Here is a 17,406-nt window from a genome sequence, read left to right on the forward strand (position 1 = left end):
TCATAACGGTGAATATTGTTAAGAAATCAAGAATGTATTAGAATAGATATAATATAATAAACATTTGGCTTTGAGTAGAAGTAGTGATCTCCAAGACCTGTTGAAACTACTTTAGGTGTAGGTGGAAAATGGTGATTTTAGAAGTACTAAAGAGAGTAGTTTGATCAAGTACATTTGGTCGAGTGGTCGCATGATATTAGTAACAGATCAAAATTGCGGCGTCCATCTAAACTCCAGTTATTGTGATACAGGAGCTATTAGACGAAGCCGTTGCGACAATCTCATTCGTGCCATGATGGACACACATCCCAAAACTGCTTTCAACTTCACAAAATTCCAAGTCCCGAAAGTAAGCAGTATTGCTGTTAAAAACTGCTAAGAAGAAGCGAAAGCATTCAGCAAACAATACAACTCGAGTGCATGTATGCAAAACCTGAGCACTCCGAAAAAAATAGAACTACTTAGTTACTGAACAATGGCCACCTCCGAAGGCAGGTCGGAATACGATGCAAAATCAATGTAATGTCTTACATCATTTTAGAAATGTTCTACTGCCAGCATACACACAATTAAATATATGATTACAAGGACAGATTGTACAAAGAAATCAGGAATGCATACAATATAACATATAAATTAAACTTTTGGCTTAACGATTACACGAATACTTGCATCAATGCAGTTTAAAGCTTCATATACATTCGATCATGCCACTACCTTAACCAGCAACATAAATAAGTACATACTCTTAGTGGTTGTTTCATATGTGACAACCTTGCTTGTGGTGGTTTCGACTATAGCGGTGGTCGGTTTCGCCGGTACTCCCCCTGTGGTTGAAATCGCAACCCCAGTCGTGGTCGTAGGCGCCACCGCTTCCGTCGTTTCTTTTGAAATGATTGTAGTCGTTTCTGGCGTCGATTTACTTGAAGTAGGTGAGGTAGGGCTCCCAGTTACCGCCGCGGTAGTCGAGAAAGTTCCCGGTTTCTTGGTTGTCACCGAGACCGTAGTGGTGACACCCGGTTTTTCGGTCGATTTCGTGGTTTCCAAGGTCGTTTCCTCCGTCACTCCTGTCGACAGACTCGTTTTCGTGGTAGTAGGTGGGTGCTCTACAGACGTGGTAGACACTAGAATCGCAGTGGTTGTGGGTCTAGAAACAAGCGTCGTAGTTTCCTTAGGCGTGTACGAATAGCATCCAATCACTGAGAATTTCAGAGCGGCCCGTTCTTCAAATCCAACGACTTGTATACGCAAAGCGTACGCTTTCTTCGCCGTCACAAACTCATTCGTGACTTCCTCATTTGCATTGGTATTACCGTCAAATTCCTTCGGCATTAAAATCCACACAGGAGTGGTGCTTTCTTCGTTATCGGTCTTCACGTACACTCTGTACTTGCTCACAAACGCTGTCTCGCCATCTCCTTGCGTTTTAACACCAGTCACGTACACAGGAACATCAAAATCAACTTCGACGTAATCGCCGAAAACCTTATCAGTTCTGTTAGCCTCTGGATACCAAACTCCACTTCCATCAACATCCAGACTCGCGCCCTCAACAAGGTCAGAATTACTAGAAGCTGAGAAAGACGGAGTTACTTTATTGTTAACAACGCTTTCTTTCATCATGACTTCATCGCAAAGTCTTCTGGCGACTGTAGTTTCAACCGCTGGGGTGCTAGTCACCGATACTGCCGACGTACTTGTTGTAGATTCAGTGGTAGCAGTCAAAGGTTTCTCGGTGGTCTTCACTGTGGTTTCGTAGGCCGTCGTGACTACCTCTTCAGGCGTCGTTTCAACTATGTTATGAGTAGTCGTGACTACAACCGATGTGGTGCTGGTCTTCTCGGTGACAGGGGTGGTCTTTTCCGTAACGGTAGTCGTGGTTTCCACGACTTCATGATGCCTTTGGGTCGTTTTCGTTTCTACTACCTCAGTCGTGGTCTCTACTATCGCAGGAGTTGTAGTCTCTTCCTCACACCCGATACACTCCACTCTCAAGCCGACCGACTCTCCGACATGTCTTTGCGGATACAGTCGGATTTCAGTTGCCAATATCGGCTCTGAAAAGCTAATTCTCGCCACAGTAGTCGAGTCACTGTTGGCAGTAAAGTTTCTTGGGTTGTCGTTTTCTGAACTCCCAACGTATACAAAGTCTTCGTTGTCGTTTGTCTTGTATGCGATTTGAAGTGTTGAAACATATCCGTGGGTCTCACTGCCTGTTATATCTATCGCGGCCACGATGGTTACGTTCGGGAATTTAACGTCCCAGTACGGTTTAGTATCATTGTCTTCTGGGCTCCAGGCTTTTTCTTGCTCTTGCTCGCCGTGTCTGTCTAGAATTCCGTCAGACGGTACCGTGCCGGCTTTGCTGGAAGACGCAGTGATGCTGTCCTCTGGTATTTTGAGCTCGTTGAGAAGTTCCTCGTCGCAAATCTCTGTGAAAACAAAATGCTTCGTTAAAGACCGCTTTAACATTGTGTTTTCAGTGTGTTACTTGTGGTGATGAAGCTGCGTGTGGTAGAGGCAGGCGCGATCACAGTCGTGGTGGAAACAGTGGACTCTGTCGACGGCATACTTGTGGTTGAGATCTGCTACAAAATAAGGAACAAATGCAGGCGTTTGGCTTTGTGAAGCTTGGAATATTATGGAGTGGAGGATCCATAGATAATGCACCAACAGCACAGGCATGACTAATAAGTTTGTTATTTTAGGCAGAGACACTTTCCTTTTATATCCAGTAACATAGTAGTGAGTGAAAATATGTTGGAAAATTTCACCTGTTTGTGGTGCCATGAATCAGTTTGTGTTAGCCATGAAGGTTCACTCTACTATTTTGAAAGTTGCCATCTCCTATCATGATAAAGTGACTATTTCGCACGTAGTTATGATAATTTCACTGACAAATGGGATGCCAACCAGTCCAAAAAGCAACATTTCACTTTACAAAAGCACAAGTGTAAAAAGTAATTGGTTTTATGGCAATAACTGATAAGTAAAAGTGAAAGTAATCTGAAATCCTAACCAGTAGGGCAGTGATTCTCAACCGGGGGTCCGCAAAACCTATTTGTAAAATGATTGATACCCAAATTTATAATATTTTCTAAATTTACAAAAGCATCAGACAGTTTCGTTTCATAATTGCTAAAACTCCAGGACTCGCATCATTAGAATGATAGTTGTCTGAAATAAGATATCCTACAGTGCAAAATCATTGTAACTGCCGAATTGCCAATAGCTTATTGACACAAACATATTGCTGTTTAGAGACATTTTGTTGGGGTCGTTTGACATAGAAGCTCCTGAATTTTTTTCCTAATCTGTCCCAATGAAGGGATTGAAACCTCGGCACGAAATCCATTTTCTACTGTGATATATATAACCCAGTGTTGGGATGACTCGAGTCATGACTTGACTTGAGTCAGACTCGAGTCACCTTTTTCGCATGACTTGACTTGACTCGAGTCACTTTGCTAAAATGACTTGACTTGACTCGGCGTATCAGAAATGTGGATTGACTCGTGACTCGGACCAAAATTCACGAGTCAATTTCAAGTCATCAAGTAATCGGTGTGGATAAAAATCACTATATCTTGCATATATTCGGATTGTTCGCGAAACGATGGTGTAACCAATGTGAGCGAATAATCATTCAAATATTGTGCATTTCACTGAGTCTCGCTTGTTCTCTCGCAAATAAATTGACCGCAGACGAAGTGATCGAAGCTTACAGCTTACGTTGTCGTAACTTTAGTACTAAAGTAATAAAATAGCGAAATGTCTGTTTCTATTCTCTGTTCTTACCTTAACCAAACCTCTTGTCTTATTGAAATCGAATATGGTTTATATAGTTCTCAACCATTAGTGCAGGCTCGAATTGTATCATCAATTTGTAAATGGGTAATGTGTTGCATCTTATCAATTCGTTTCTCTATTCTCTATTTTGGCTGGTAACTATAAACTGAGGCTATGCAAATACGTAGTTTAACAGTTCTATGTATATGTGACCGATACAGCGTCCTCTTGCGAGTACATTTAACTCGTTTATCGGTTCGGAATTAATGACCACTCAATCTGTATTTCCGACAGCTAGCAAATTATTGCAATGACGTAATCATGCCTCATACTTCGAAAAGGCAACTTGACTTGAAATGTGACTTGACTCGTGACTTGACTTGACTTGACTCGACTTTACTCGAGTCACCTCCAAAAATCGAGTGACTTGACTTGACTCGAGTCAAAATGTGCAATGAATCGAAATGACTCGTGACTCGAAGGTAGTGACTTGATCCCAACACTGATATAACCACTATTCCAGAATAACTTCGAGAGGAGATACTCGATAGAAATAACGAGGCTGGACTGTTTAGGTTTATTAAAAATTCTGTTTCTCAATTTCGGTGCCATATATATTGCAATCACAGCAAGAAGTGTTGTCGGAAGCATTACGTGTTAATATTACATTCGTTAGCACCTATTTTTGTGGAAATATTTTCACCACTCATTTATATCAAATTGAAGACGCGAATTTTCAAGACAATCAATACAACTCCAAAATTAGCTTCGAACTAATAAAATTCTATAGCCAATCTCTACATATAGAATGGTGTTATTTTTACGAAAAGTCATTTTGTGGCTGTTTCTCACAAGTCTACATTTAATATTTGCACAAGACAGATGACGGTTGTACGTTAATTGAGCTATTTAAAAAAAAAAAGAAAAGACTTGAGGGGTCCGTGACAGTCCAAAAGGGGTCCGCGAAGACAAAAAGGTTGAGAACCACTACACTAGGGTAAGTGGTGAAATTGCACACAACTCACACAAATATTCCTAAAACGTACAAGTACATCGTATCTAACAATCTGTGGTCATAAATTAATATGATCAAAGTCACTTTGGTCACGAACCTCTGTCACCTCTAAAATACTCGACCGACTGTAATTATAATGTGAAAACAGTTAGTTTACCTTCTCCGTTGTTGTGGGCTGTATTTTTTCAGGCGTAGTCTCAACCGGAGATTTGGGAGATGTCGTTGTGACAACTACGGAGCTGGTCGGCGAAATCTTTGTGGTGGTGGACGAGATCACTTCGGGAGTCGTGCTCGATTGGGACCGGGTGGATTCTGTTACCGGGGCTGTAGTCGAGTGAGTCACGGCGGTTTCTTTGGTGGTTTTCACGGTAGTGGTAACGTCCGTCTTGGTGTAACATCCTCTCAACTCGACTCTAAGCGCCGCTGTGTTTTCCCAGGAGACCGGTTTGATTCTGATGGCAGTCACGTCGCTTAGTGGCAGCGTAAATTCGTTTTGGACTGGCGTCATGCCATCTTCATTCCCAGAAAAGACTATCGCGTCTCCAGATTCGTCGGACACAGCGTGCCATGTACTTTGCGGGTCATTTGAATAGATGACGGTATACTCTGTGACATGATCTGCAGTCTCAGAATCTCCTTGCGTTATCACTGATGATACAGTGACTTGACGATCGAAAGAAACTTCAAGCCAGGGTTGAGGGACCCATTTACCATTCTTCAGGATTTCGACTTCATCATTCAAATCCGGCGTCCATGATATATTGTTGTTTAGCCGAGCGTTAATCGCGAGGTCCAGGTTACTGGAAGCTGTCAAGGTCGGATTCAATTCGCTTTCCACTCCCATTTCGAGACCCATTGAATCGTTGCAGTACTTAGACGGTTCCGTAGTAGTGCCTTCCGTGGACGACACGCCCACAGTGGTGGATGCAGAGCTTGACACTTCTTCGGTTGTTGTGGTCTTTACCTCTGTCACGGTGGAGGTGACTACTTTGGAAGCGGTAGTAGGCTGCTGCTCGGTTGAAGTGGTTTCCACAAGTGGCGTTTCCGTGGTGATCTTAGTTGTCACGGTTTCAACAGATGTAGGTGTTGTCGGTGTCTGTTTCAACGGGGTGGTTGTTTCTGCTATTGGTGGAGATACAGTACTGGACTTTTGTGTTCCTTCAGTAGACACTGTACTACCAATGGTGGTGATTTCAACTGGTGTTGAGGTGGTTGTCGCAGTCTCCATGGTCGTTGTTTTCACAACTGGCGTGGTTTTCACTTCTTCACAACCGCGCAGTTCCACCTTCATCTCCACTGGTCCAGATGGATAAATTCTAACTTTTATAGCAGTGACAGGTTCGTCCAAATGATTCACGGTCATTTCATTATCTTCATCGAAGTTCCATGCCAGCAACGTGTTACCTTCGTCGTCGGTGTATGTGACTTGTTTGTATTCGTCATCGTGTCCGGGAACATATTCCATTACGATGTGGGCATTTTGCGAGTCGAGATTGTTCTTCATGATAACAGTAGTTATGACGACTGGCTCACCAAAATCGAATTGAAGATATGGCTTAGAATCCTCGGTCGTATCGCGCGGACTCCAATATCCCGGCACCGCTTCTTCAACGATTTCTTCAGGATTGTCTTTGTTCAATCGCGAAAATTGTGACTTTTCAGCTTCCTTGCCTGGCATTTCTGAAGAAGCTGTGATCGAGTTCTCGTCCACCAAGTACTTTTCCATGCCCATCTCCTCATCGCAGATATCTGTCACCAAAACAGATTTATCTCAATCGCCATGGCAATTGCTAGTTGCTATACTATCTTTCCCCAAATGTTGTGGTAAAGTAAGGTGCATACCTTCTGAAGATGCTTAATCTAATAATACAAGATTCTCATCAAGGGAAAATATCCACTTAATCCCTAGGTAAGAGATCTCTTGACTATTCAGCACCCATAATTCGAAATTCATTAGTACCACAACATAACTGTGAACTGCCAAATATATACTTGATTGTCTCTTATCATCAAGTGTGCTATGGTACCCTACTTAGCACTGACATTGGTTCCAATTTTATATGTTTACTTCTATTATTTACTGCATTGTTTCAAACATGAATATGACCAAGACATTTTTTTCATCAAGTTGATCTTCTCAAGATGTGAAAATTGGACATAAGCTACTCCGATTCCGTAGCGACGATGTATTTTGGATGGATGAAGATAAAAGACTCTCTCTCTGTACATGAATTTATCTGCTATTTCGTGACTATATATTGTGTTGAAACTCGAAATCCAAGGACATGCATAGCGTCCCACATTCCGCTTTACCAGATTATTGTAATTACGCATTTTTGTAATGACGGAATAACACAAATATGGATCGACAGCCAACCTTTTATTAGATATGGCTGCATTACATTAGGTCAATCTTCCGGCAGTGGAATAAGAGTTATACTCCGTCAAGAGTTGAAAAATAAGTTGAATACAATACAGCATTTGCATGAAAGACATTTTGTCAACACCAACCTTTCAAGACGGTCTCAGTAGTTTTCTCAGTGCTCACTGTGGTTTTAACGATCTCATGAGTTGTTGTCTTTGGCGTTATCTCCTCGGATGTTGTTGTCACGACTTTGGTGGTGGAAACTGGAAAAAGTGATGAATAATTAGACGACAAGGCCGATTAAGAGCAAATGCAACATAGTTGGGATTTTGCATATATTAAAAGAGATAGGATATGAAGCGATTTTGAAGGCTACTGTTATATTAGTTGGTCAATACCTGAAATTTTGCAATGACAACAATCGCGATTTCCATGTTGGCTCTAGATTACCATTTATGCAACTGGTCCGACAAACAACCAAAGTCGCATACAATCTCAAGCTACCGGTGAAAACTATGCATGTACAGACAATATTTAACAATTTGTCGGGCAACAAAGACACCTATTTATCGAATTTCAATATCTTTTCTAGAGCTTCTTGGAGGTACAGAACTTCAATATACAATTGAATTGTATAATCATATTGAAATGAAGCCAAATATTTTAAGGTGACACTCGTCAGGGGTAATCGTCAGCAACTAGTAGAGAATTGGAAAGGACGTTGTATATCAACGATCGTATCACAAAATATGACGTCACCAGCATGAAATTTCGAATAAGAGCGTTCGATCTACTGTTGTAGATGGTACACGAAAACTTTTGTATGGAGTGATATTCAAAGTCGTTTCTTCAAAAATCAATCGAAATACACCCTGTCACTGACCGCAATAACCATGCCACTGACCCAACTAGTGAGTAACTAGCAAAATCATTTAGTTCTGGTCAAAGTCGGGGAAAATGAGAAATGTTTTGGCAGTTAGGGCATCTGGACAATGCCCTACTATGGCGGCCACTACATAGGAAAAGCCAAATGTCAATGACAATGTGGTGTGGACATAATCACCAGGGTTGTAACCAAGTCACAGAGCTCCGAGTCACAAGTCAATCTCACTTTTATATTTTTGACTCGAGTCAAGTCGAGTCATTTTCAATTCCCACCGAGTCAAGTCCGAGTCCAAGTCAGCGAACAGAGGATCGAGTCCGAGTCATGGTATTATGACTCGAGTCCGAGTCCAAGTCATTGTGTTAACTGCTCAGTTTCCAGTTAAAGTCATCCTAAACCCACTTTTTATAACTCTGTATGGTGATATTGAATGGTTCGCATTTATAATATATCAATTTTCCTCACTTTTAGCAGTTTCTGATCCCATTTTCAAGCACCAGTACCAACAAACGAAATCGCAATAGTGTGTTGGCTTCGAAATTACAATGAAATGTCGGTCTTGGCCGTCTGAATCTCGAGTCAATGTCTTGCTTCGAGTCATGCGCAATGACTCGAGTCCAAGTCGAGTCAATACACAGATTGACTAGAGTCGAGTCGAGTCATTTCCGTATTTTGAGAAAATGACTCGAGTCGAGTCGAGTCATCCGAAAATCGTGACTCGAGTCGGACTTGAGTCGAGTCATGACTCGAGTCATTACAACCCTGATAATCACACTATATATGTGTCTGTTTCAAATACCTACTCTATAAATCTTGATAATTCATCGTCATTACCAAAATGGGGTGATTGGGGAAACACTCGGGGGAGATAGCGTAGTGGTAACGATAAGCGCCTACAAATCTGGCGTGCCCATGTCAAATTACGTCGGACGTTTATCTGGGCTCCTCTGCCCCCGCCGTGAAGCCCAGAAAAACACCCGGCAAAAGAGGCCGCTCACAAGGAATAGAAATAACTAGTAAAAAGTGCTGCGGCTTCAGAAAGATCAACATCGAAAAGAACTGCGACATCGGGCACTCCAGGCCGAGGTGGATGTTAGATTAAAAGGATCGCTCCTGATGCGTGTCGTTCGACATCCTCCTATCTGTTCATGACATCGCATCATAGTGTCCTATATGGTGTCGACACAGGCAAATCTCACGCCTCAGTGAAATTGTATCACGTCACAATTTCCATTTGGCTACAGGCAATTTGACGGTCATTCTTGACCGGCTTGCCGAGCATTAAATTTGGTAAAACGGGTATCAATCGAAAGCTATCTCTGCACTGATTACGAAAATATAAATTTTATTCCGCTCGTGGCCCTGGAACTCCTACAATCAGCCTCGAATTTTTCATTGTTATTGAGATTGGCATTGGGACGCAACAATGCTGAACAATGTTGTCTGACTCTTTTTCTCTTTAGCTACTCTCTCGTTTCGCCAGACAGCATTGTTGCGTCCCAATGCCAATCTCGATAACAATGAAAAATTCGAGGCTGATTGTGGGAGTTCCAGGGCCACGAGCGGAATAAAATTTATATTTTCGTAATCAGTGCAGAGTCAGCTTTCGATTGATACCTGTTTTACCAAATTTAATGCTCGGCAAGCCGGTCAAAAATGACCGTCAAATTGCCTGTAGCCAAATGGAAATTGTGACGTGATACAATTTCACTGAGGCGTGAGATTTGCCTGTGTCGACACCATATAGGACACTATGATCGCATTGTGTCTTATCGCATTTTACATTGTGTGTGACTTGTTCAGATGAAAAATATAACTCAACGACTCCAAGCTTGCATACTACTCATAGATACCTTCGGGCACGAACTCGGTGGTAGTGGTGCTGACAGGTGGTGGTGGAGGTGTGGACTTCACCGTTTCGGTAACAACCGGAGTAGTCTCCACTGGTGTTTCCGTACTTCCGACAGGAACTTTCACAGTAGATGTTGTAGTGACAACGGTCGTCGGTGTTTTGACAGTGGTAGTCGTCACCTCAACAGTCGGTTTTCCTGTCACGCCAGATGGCGTTGTGGTAGACGCGGATGTAGAAGAGACCTAGGAAATTGTGTTTATAAAAAACCTGTTTCTATACTACAATGGATTCTATAATCCAAAAAGATTTGTGAATCTGCCATGAATGGAGATAGCTCTTTCCGAACGTGTATCAGAAACAAATTTCTTCCTATTTCCGATGCACCTCACTCGCGAGTTATATTTCGATAGGAGCATATCATTCAATTGTACATTTAAGTTCTGTAACTCATATTCACTATCTGCATTGGATATGGATTCCAAAAAGAATTTAAAAAATGCTATGCATGCATATCTTCTGGCTTATTTTGAGTCGGCTAAAAACACAATTTGTAAGAGGTGACGAATTTGATAGTCAACCATCATACTTCCAGGACTGTGATTTTTGATGGTGTTCATTACCTCTCTCGTAGTTGTAGTTGTTTCGCCTGTGGTAGTGGTTGTCTTAGTCGTGGTGATGGTAATTTCTTTGACGCAACCAAGCAATTCCATTCTCAGACTAATGTGTTTGGCCCACGAAGTTGGCTCGATACGAATCTCGTTCAGCTCTATTCCAGTGGGAAGCTCCACCTGAATACACACATTCATACATTATTATATAATAAGCGAGTTGCCTGGCGACACTCGCATTTATCATAAAGCAGGTCGGTAAATGGATACTGATTGATCACAATTGATCCATTCACCAGGGCCTCTATTGTCATTTATATACATAGATTTGCGATAGATTTTCTCTAACTTACTCAAGAGTACTTAGGGTATAGCGAATTCACAAAAGTGTACAATAGCAAAACAATTCTTTTCTGTCATTTACTTGTTTAGAAATTACATCATACCTCTTTAATTTCCGATGGATCCGTAGGTCCGTCAAACTTGACTGGTTCGCCATCTTCACCAAGGACATAAAGCCATTCATCAGATTCTTCTAATTTGTAACTGACTTCGAACTTGGTGACATAGGAATCGATACCGTCACCTTGAAGTTTTATAGCGGTTACGTTGATTGGCTCCTCCGATGTTACCTGGAAAGATTTTTCGAAATTTGTATCATATTAGTATTGCACAGCATTCTTAATCTTTAGAGTAAGGGCAGAGTGACACGCAATTGTACAAGTACAAGTCTGTCTAAGATCAAAAGCAATTAAGTAGCAAAACTTCAGGTAATCTCCTTGAGCTCTCTTCAATATTAGCACGTTGTAACTGAACAAATAGATATAAATATACAAATTCACCCATCCAACTCTAAAAAGAAGTATTAGGTGTAAGCTCAGATGTCACAAATAGCTCTGCCACAAAACTAGCGACTGACTTGCAGGTATTGTGTTCCCGGGTATTCTGGCTTCCAAGCTCTGGGTTCGCCCGATTCATCGACCGAGTTCAATCTCGCATACTCGACACTGCTATCTTCTGCGGTGGATGACGCCGAGAATGAAAGTCCAGACTTGACAGGCACATTCCCGTCCAGTCCCATTGCATAATGGCATTCCGCTACTGGCGGAACAGTCGCTTCTTTGGTGACAGTCGTCGCCTCCGCCACTAAATCGGATGGTAGAAGCGGTTAATATTTTGCAAGTAATACATGCAATCAGGCAGAGAGAGAATATATATTCATTGGGTCATGAAAGTATGTCAGCAGTTGAGATGAAAAAAAAAAATTCTAACAGACTTTGTCAAAATCAAACTCCAGAATCTGCACTGTTGCTGTAGTCGAGATAAAAAAGAGCCCAAAATCCAGCAACAGCACATGAGGTGATCGCAACGTTATCTGCTGTAGTTATCTGCTGTAGCGAGGTATAAAACCATCGCGTTTCCTTAATTGTTTGTCTTAGTTAATAAAAGCCTTGGATGTAAAGATGTGTATTCGATTCACAACAGTACATATCCAAGCAGTGCGGTGTGAGTTCTATATCTATAATCGAAATCCTTTTAGAATTATAAGTCATATTTCCTATAGTAAACACCAAACTGTATGAGACTGGGAGCCAAAAATATTCTGATAAATGCATCTGTCACAGTTGCATCCACATTGTCTATTGCTTTTCTATGTCTGTTACCTTTCGTAGTAGTCTCCTTGGTTTCGACCGGCGTAAGGGTCTCGACCGTTGTTGTTGACAAAGTTTCCCCGGAAGTTGTCGTCTCTGGGACTTCCCCTGTGACCGGGGAGGATGTTTGCACAACGACGGTCGTTGTTTCGACGGTGCTAGTCTTTGTTGAAGTTGAAACTGTGAATAATGAAAAATGTAGTAAATAAATATTTCTTCTCGGAAACCCATTAAAGCAGACGATCGCTATCATTCGTATTACAGTCGAATAAGAAAATACATATTTTATGTAGAATTGGGGTGGTACGTGGGATCATTGTGGAAGCAGCAACGGGACATGTGGTCTCATTAAAGCATCATTTCTACACAAGGAGCCAATGGAATACTTTGAACCAGGCTGCGACTTATAGAACATCAACAACTCAGGTCAGTTCGATGTCAAGTATTTCATGATTCAAAATTGAACCAAACATAAATTTTTGGCCATGTTATCACGGTCATCACTATAAAACCTTTGTGAATATCAGTCGTAATGGAGCTTCCTTTCGATTATCATCAGCAGGGTTCAGAAATGTACTGGTGCTGGTCTAAGTAGCGAAAATAGCAAATTTCATTTGTGTGATATCCCTACCTCCCGTGCCTGACGTAGTAGTCTTCTCGGAAACGATCGGTGAAGTGGTCTTGACGGTTTCCTTGGTGGTGGTGGTGACCAATTCGGGCGTGCTCCGGGGACCTTCCGTAGTAATCACCATCTTTGTAGTCGAAGTAGCTTCTGTGGTGACGACTGCTTCCGCAGTGGTAGTGGTGGTCTTTTGGGTCGTTTGTTCCGGCCCCTCACTCGTGGTCGATTCGCTCAACGCCGGGGTGGACTCTGTTGCTTTACCGGTCGAGGATTCTGTCACTTCTGGAGTTTTGGACGAAACAGTGACTGTAGTTGTAGAGGAAACTGTCGGCTTTTCAGTGGATTTTGTTACGACGGTAGTAGATTCCGTACTCTCCGTAGTTCCGGGTGTAGTCACGATTGTTGTCACCGGCTCAGTTTTGATGACAGTTGTCGACACAAGGACTGGAGTCGTTGATTTCAGCGGTGCCGTAGGCTCAGTAACAGGTGTTGTCTCTTCGGGAGCGTACGAATAACATCCGATCACCGAAAACTTGAGAGCGGATTTATTCTTGAACGAAACAACCGATATTCTCAAAGCCGCGGTTTTCATCGCTATTGGCAGCGTGTTAGTCACTACGTTGTCCGAATCCGTGTTGCCATCGAAAACTTTGCTCAATCTGTGCCACTCTAGACTACCTCCGTCTTCCGTCTCCGTAAGACTGTAGATTCTGTACTTCTCGACGTAAGCGCCGTTGCTATCACCCTGCGTTTTGACATCAGTTACGTACACGGGATGGTCGAATTTCACCTCTACGTAGTCACCGTAGATATTGTCACTGTCGCCTTCTTTCGGATACCACACGTTATCACCGATCACATCAAGACTGGCTGGTTTGACTAGCTCCACATTACTGGAAGCGTCGTATGTAGCTCGTACCGGGCCGGTTGAGATCTCTTGCTCGCGCATGACTTCACGGCAGAGGTCAGGGGTCGTGCTTTCTGGTACAGTGGGCACAGGGGTGGTGATCGGTTTCTCCGTGGTTTTAGTAGTACTTTGTGATGAAGTGCTGGTGACCTCGGTCGGCGTGGTTGTGGTGACGGTCTTTTCGGTCGTCTTGACCAAAGTCGTGGTCTTGCTTGTTTCTGTGGAAACGGGAGTCGTCTTTTCCGTAACAATCACCGTAGTTTCCACGATTTCAATCGGGGACGTAGCTGTCGTAGTCGCCTCCGGGGTGATCGGAGATGATTTCGTCACGACAGTGGTCGTCTTGGTTTCCACAATGACTGGAGTCGTCACTGTTTCGGCACACCCGCGGAATTCTACTCTCATACTGATAACTCCGTCGTCTCTCTTTGGATATACTCTGATTGTTTTCATCTGCGTCATTTCCGGGAAAACAATCTCACTGAGACTCTTATCGTCTGAGTTGGCTGGGAAATCAACGGTAACATCATCCTCCTCGATGAATTCGAATTCTCCATCTTCCTCGGATTTGTAAGCTACTTGCACGGTGGCCGCATATCCGCCATTCTCATCACCTTGAGTCAATATCGAAGTGATTATTATCGCGGTCGGGAAGGTCACCTCTAAATAGGGCTCGGTCTCGTCGTCAAGCGGGCTCCACGCTTTTCCCTCCAGTTCAGAGTCGAACGTATCGTCCAATTTTATGTTTCTCGCGTATTTCGGCTCCATGCCGGGTTTGCTCGATGAGGCTGTGACGCTGTCCTCTGGGATTTGGTGGTTTCTCATTCCCATTTCCTCGTCGCAGATTTCTAGAGATTAACGAGTCGCATTAAAAGCTAACGAAATAGCACGGAGGCTAATTTATATTGCATGAAACATTCATATTATTATCAGTATCATATTTATTCACAGTAAAACTGGCAAATATAGGCGTAATACGGGTAACAACCTGCCCCTTAAGGAAAATGTAGTAAACATTGATGTAAACTTTTAAAATTTCAGCAAAGTCAAATTGTCAATTCTATGCAACAACGAGTTCACATCAGAGTTGGATCAATTACATTATTTCAGTTCAATTACAATTACAATTACAATTACTTTCATGCATGTTTCAATTACATTACAATTACAATTACTCCATGCTTAAAATATCAAATTACAATTACAATTACTCCTTGCATGCTTCAATTACATTACAATTACAATTACAACTGCTGCTGTTGAACATGTAATTGAATAATCATAAATTCAACCGTGCTCCTTGACAACCGTAGCGTCGTATTTAACAACAATTCAAGTCTAGCTCAGATTGTATAGTAATAAATGCGTTTATGTGCGTACATAGTATGATATGTAAGATGTCATTGTGACGTAATATAAGCGTGTTAAAATGTTATTTACCTAATTTCCTATGGGTTAGGATTAAGGATAGGGTGCAGTATGTCGTTGAAAAAGTATTATAATATATGCACGTGTTGGATTTGCGTATATAGTATATAATTAAAGAAATAATATTATTTTTATCGAGGGACGTAGGAATTAGGATGAGTAAAAACAAAACCGTGCTTTGCCAGATAAGACGTTATATAATATCCAGTGGTCTGGTTAGTTAGCCAGACGAAGTAACGATGCAGCATCGTGATCTGAAATCGTATTGTAGATTGCCAACCCACGGATAGATGCGCAAGATGTGAGTCACGGATGAATGCACCGACAAACGTACTGCAGAGCCGGCTAAAAGCAGCATACTTTGTAGTCCTAGAGCTGGCGATCCATGCGTCCAAATTTGATGCATCTGGTCTTTATCGTAAGCTATTGATGTACTAATTCCGAAAATACAAAATAAAATCTCGTCAGGGCAATGTAACTGCTCCAAAATAGCCGTTTAAGGTCGACTGTTCTGAAAAGTGAGAGCGCTGCAGCAGCATGACCACAACAATTACCAATTACGCCCAGCGATTGTTCAGAACAATGCCGATTCCCAGACTTTCACGACTATTTTAGGATGGTACCATCGCCTGGAAATATACTTTTATTGCGGAATCAGTGCGACACTAGCTTTCGATTAGGACCATACATATCAAATTTCGACGCTTGGATCGCCAGCTATGGGACTATCAATTCTGCTGCTTTTAGCCGGCTCAGCAGTTCGCTTCTCGGCGTATTCAATCGTGAGTCACGTGTTGCGAATCCATCCGTTGGTTAGTTATCTAAAAATTGTATACAATGGCAGCCGAGGCCAGCATAGCGGTAAAAATTTAAAAAAAACTTCGCCCGCAGGGGCGCAGTCAAGGGCTTCCGCGAATGGATCCACCAAATTCCTTGTCGACATTTAAAGAGAATGCATTATAAGTCAATTATTTCATATTGTGCTTGTCAGGTCTCAATAGCAATTTAATGTAATTGAAATTGTAATTGAGCAAAATTTTTGTCAAATTACAATTACAATTACACAAAATAAAAATGCTTCAATTACAATTACATTACAATTACATTGAAAAATGTAATTAAATACATTCAATTACAATTACAAATTACAATTGATCCAACTCTGGTTCACATTACATAATTGCGGTAGATGAAGAATTTGCAAGGGTTTTAGAGTTATGGTATGATTTTTGAGTCCAAGTATAAACAAGTCCAGTAGTGGTGGTGGCTCACTGGTATTATTAACATTTCATTCACAGTAAAACTGGTAAACACACACAATCTGGGGAGCAAGCTACCACTAAGGAAAATGGCAAGATTGTAGTAATAGAGTCAGATTGGTATTCCTGTGCAATACATGCATACAATTGTCAAGGGTTTCAGTGGTAGAGATGATTGAAAAGGAAGAATCGAAATTACAGAAAATATGCTATGATTTTCGAATACAAGTGCAATTTTGTCCAGTGGTGCATTCGAGGTCTTCCGAAGAATATGTATTAGAAGAATATTATCATCATCATTATTATAATATCATAATTATTCATATTACTCTGAGTGGTGTGCTTCGTTTCGGTCTTGCCAGTCGTGGTTTCGACAACGACTGTTGATTCGGTAGGCGGAATCTCGGTCACTTCCGTTTGCTTTGGAGATGTGGAAGACGGCGGTTGAGCCGTGGTTGTGGAGACAAACGGCGTGGTCGTTGGCACACTTGTTGTGATGATCTGCGGGTCGCGAGAAAATTTTAAATGAAGTTAGAAAACTACATCAATCGATATGTCAGGTAAAAGCACGTCGTGTGTGATTGCTATGAATGTAGTGTGGGATGTTTATTTTCTGTGGAGGTTCACATTTTCTTGATATGAAAAAAATGCAGGATATGACAAGAGAAATGTGTAAGATAGAAACATTTGACGTAATATTAGGTGAAGAGACTCTTAGAGATACAGAACTTCAATATACAATTGAATGATATATTACAAATTCTTATACCAGTTGCTGATGATTACCCCTGACGAGCATCAGTCGAAAATATTCGGGTATCTTCTAATATGAATATGTTATTCAATAATATTACGATCTCATGGAGCAGCTTTAAAAGCAATACAGTGATATATAGTTGTCTAATTAACTTTAAGCAGTACATAACCAACAGGGTTGTAGCCAAGTCACAAAGCTCCGAGTCACGAGTCAATCTCACTTTTATAGGTAAAACTCAAGTCAAGACGAGTCATTTTCAATTCATCACA

The 17,406-nt window shown here is 41.7% G+C and overlaps 1 protein-coding gene across 2 annotated transcripts in view; it reads right to left on the reverse strand.

Moving 5' to 3' along the window:
- LOC145459500 (uncharacterized) overlaps positions 1 to 17,406 on the reverse strand; it is a 103,885-nt gene that overhangs the window by 45,256 nt on the left and 41,223 nt on the right. For both annotated transcript variants that reach the window (XM_080338159.1, XM_080338158.1), the window contains exons 49-59: positions 16,710 to 16,881; positions 12,796 to 14,541; positions 12,177 to 12,344; positions 11,432 to 11,658; positions 10,959 to 11,144; positions 10,525 to 10,692; positions 9,906 to 10,146; positions 7,316 to 7,432; positions 4,962 to 6,553; positions 2,492 to 2,585; positions 747 to 2,432 (exon numbers count right to left, since the gene is read on the reverse strand). In XM_080338159.1, coding sequence (XP_080194285.1) covers positions 747 to 2,432; positions 2,492 to 2,585; positions 4,962 to 6,553; positions 7,316 to 7,432; positions 9,906 to 10,146; positions 10,525 to 10,692; positions 10,959 to 11,144; positions 11,432 to 11,658; positions 12,177 to 12,344; positions 12,796 to 14,541; positions 16,710 to 16,881 — 6,397 coding nt within the window. The remainder of the gene's footprint in view (positions 1 to 746; positions 2,433 to 2,491; positions 2,586 to 4,961; positions 6,554 to 7,315; positions 7,433 to 9,905; positions 10,147 to 10,524; positions 10,693 to 10,958; positions 11,145 to 11,431; positions 11,659 to 12,176; positions 12,345 to 12,795; positions 14,542 to 16,709; positions 16,882 to 17,406) is intronic.

This window comes from Botryllus schlosseri, chromosome 16 (assembly GCF_051294905.1).
Source record: "Botryllus schlosseri isolate E-star chromosome 16, Bs_hap1, whole genome shotgun sequence".
Lineage (NCBI taxonomy): Eukaryota > Metazoa > Chordata > Ascidiacea > Stolidobranchia > Styelidae > Botryllus > Botryllus schlosseri.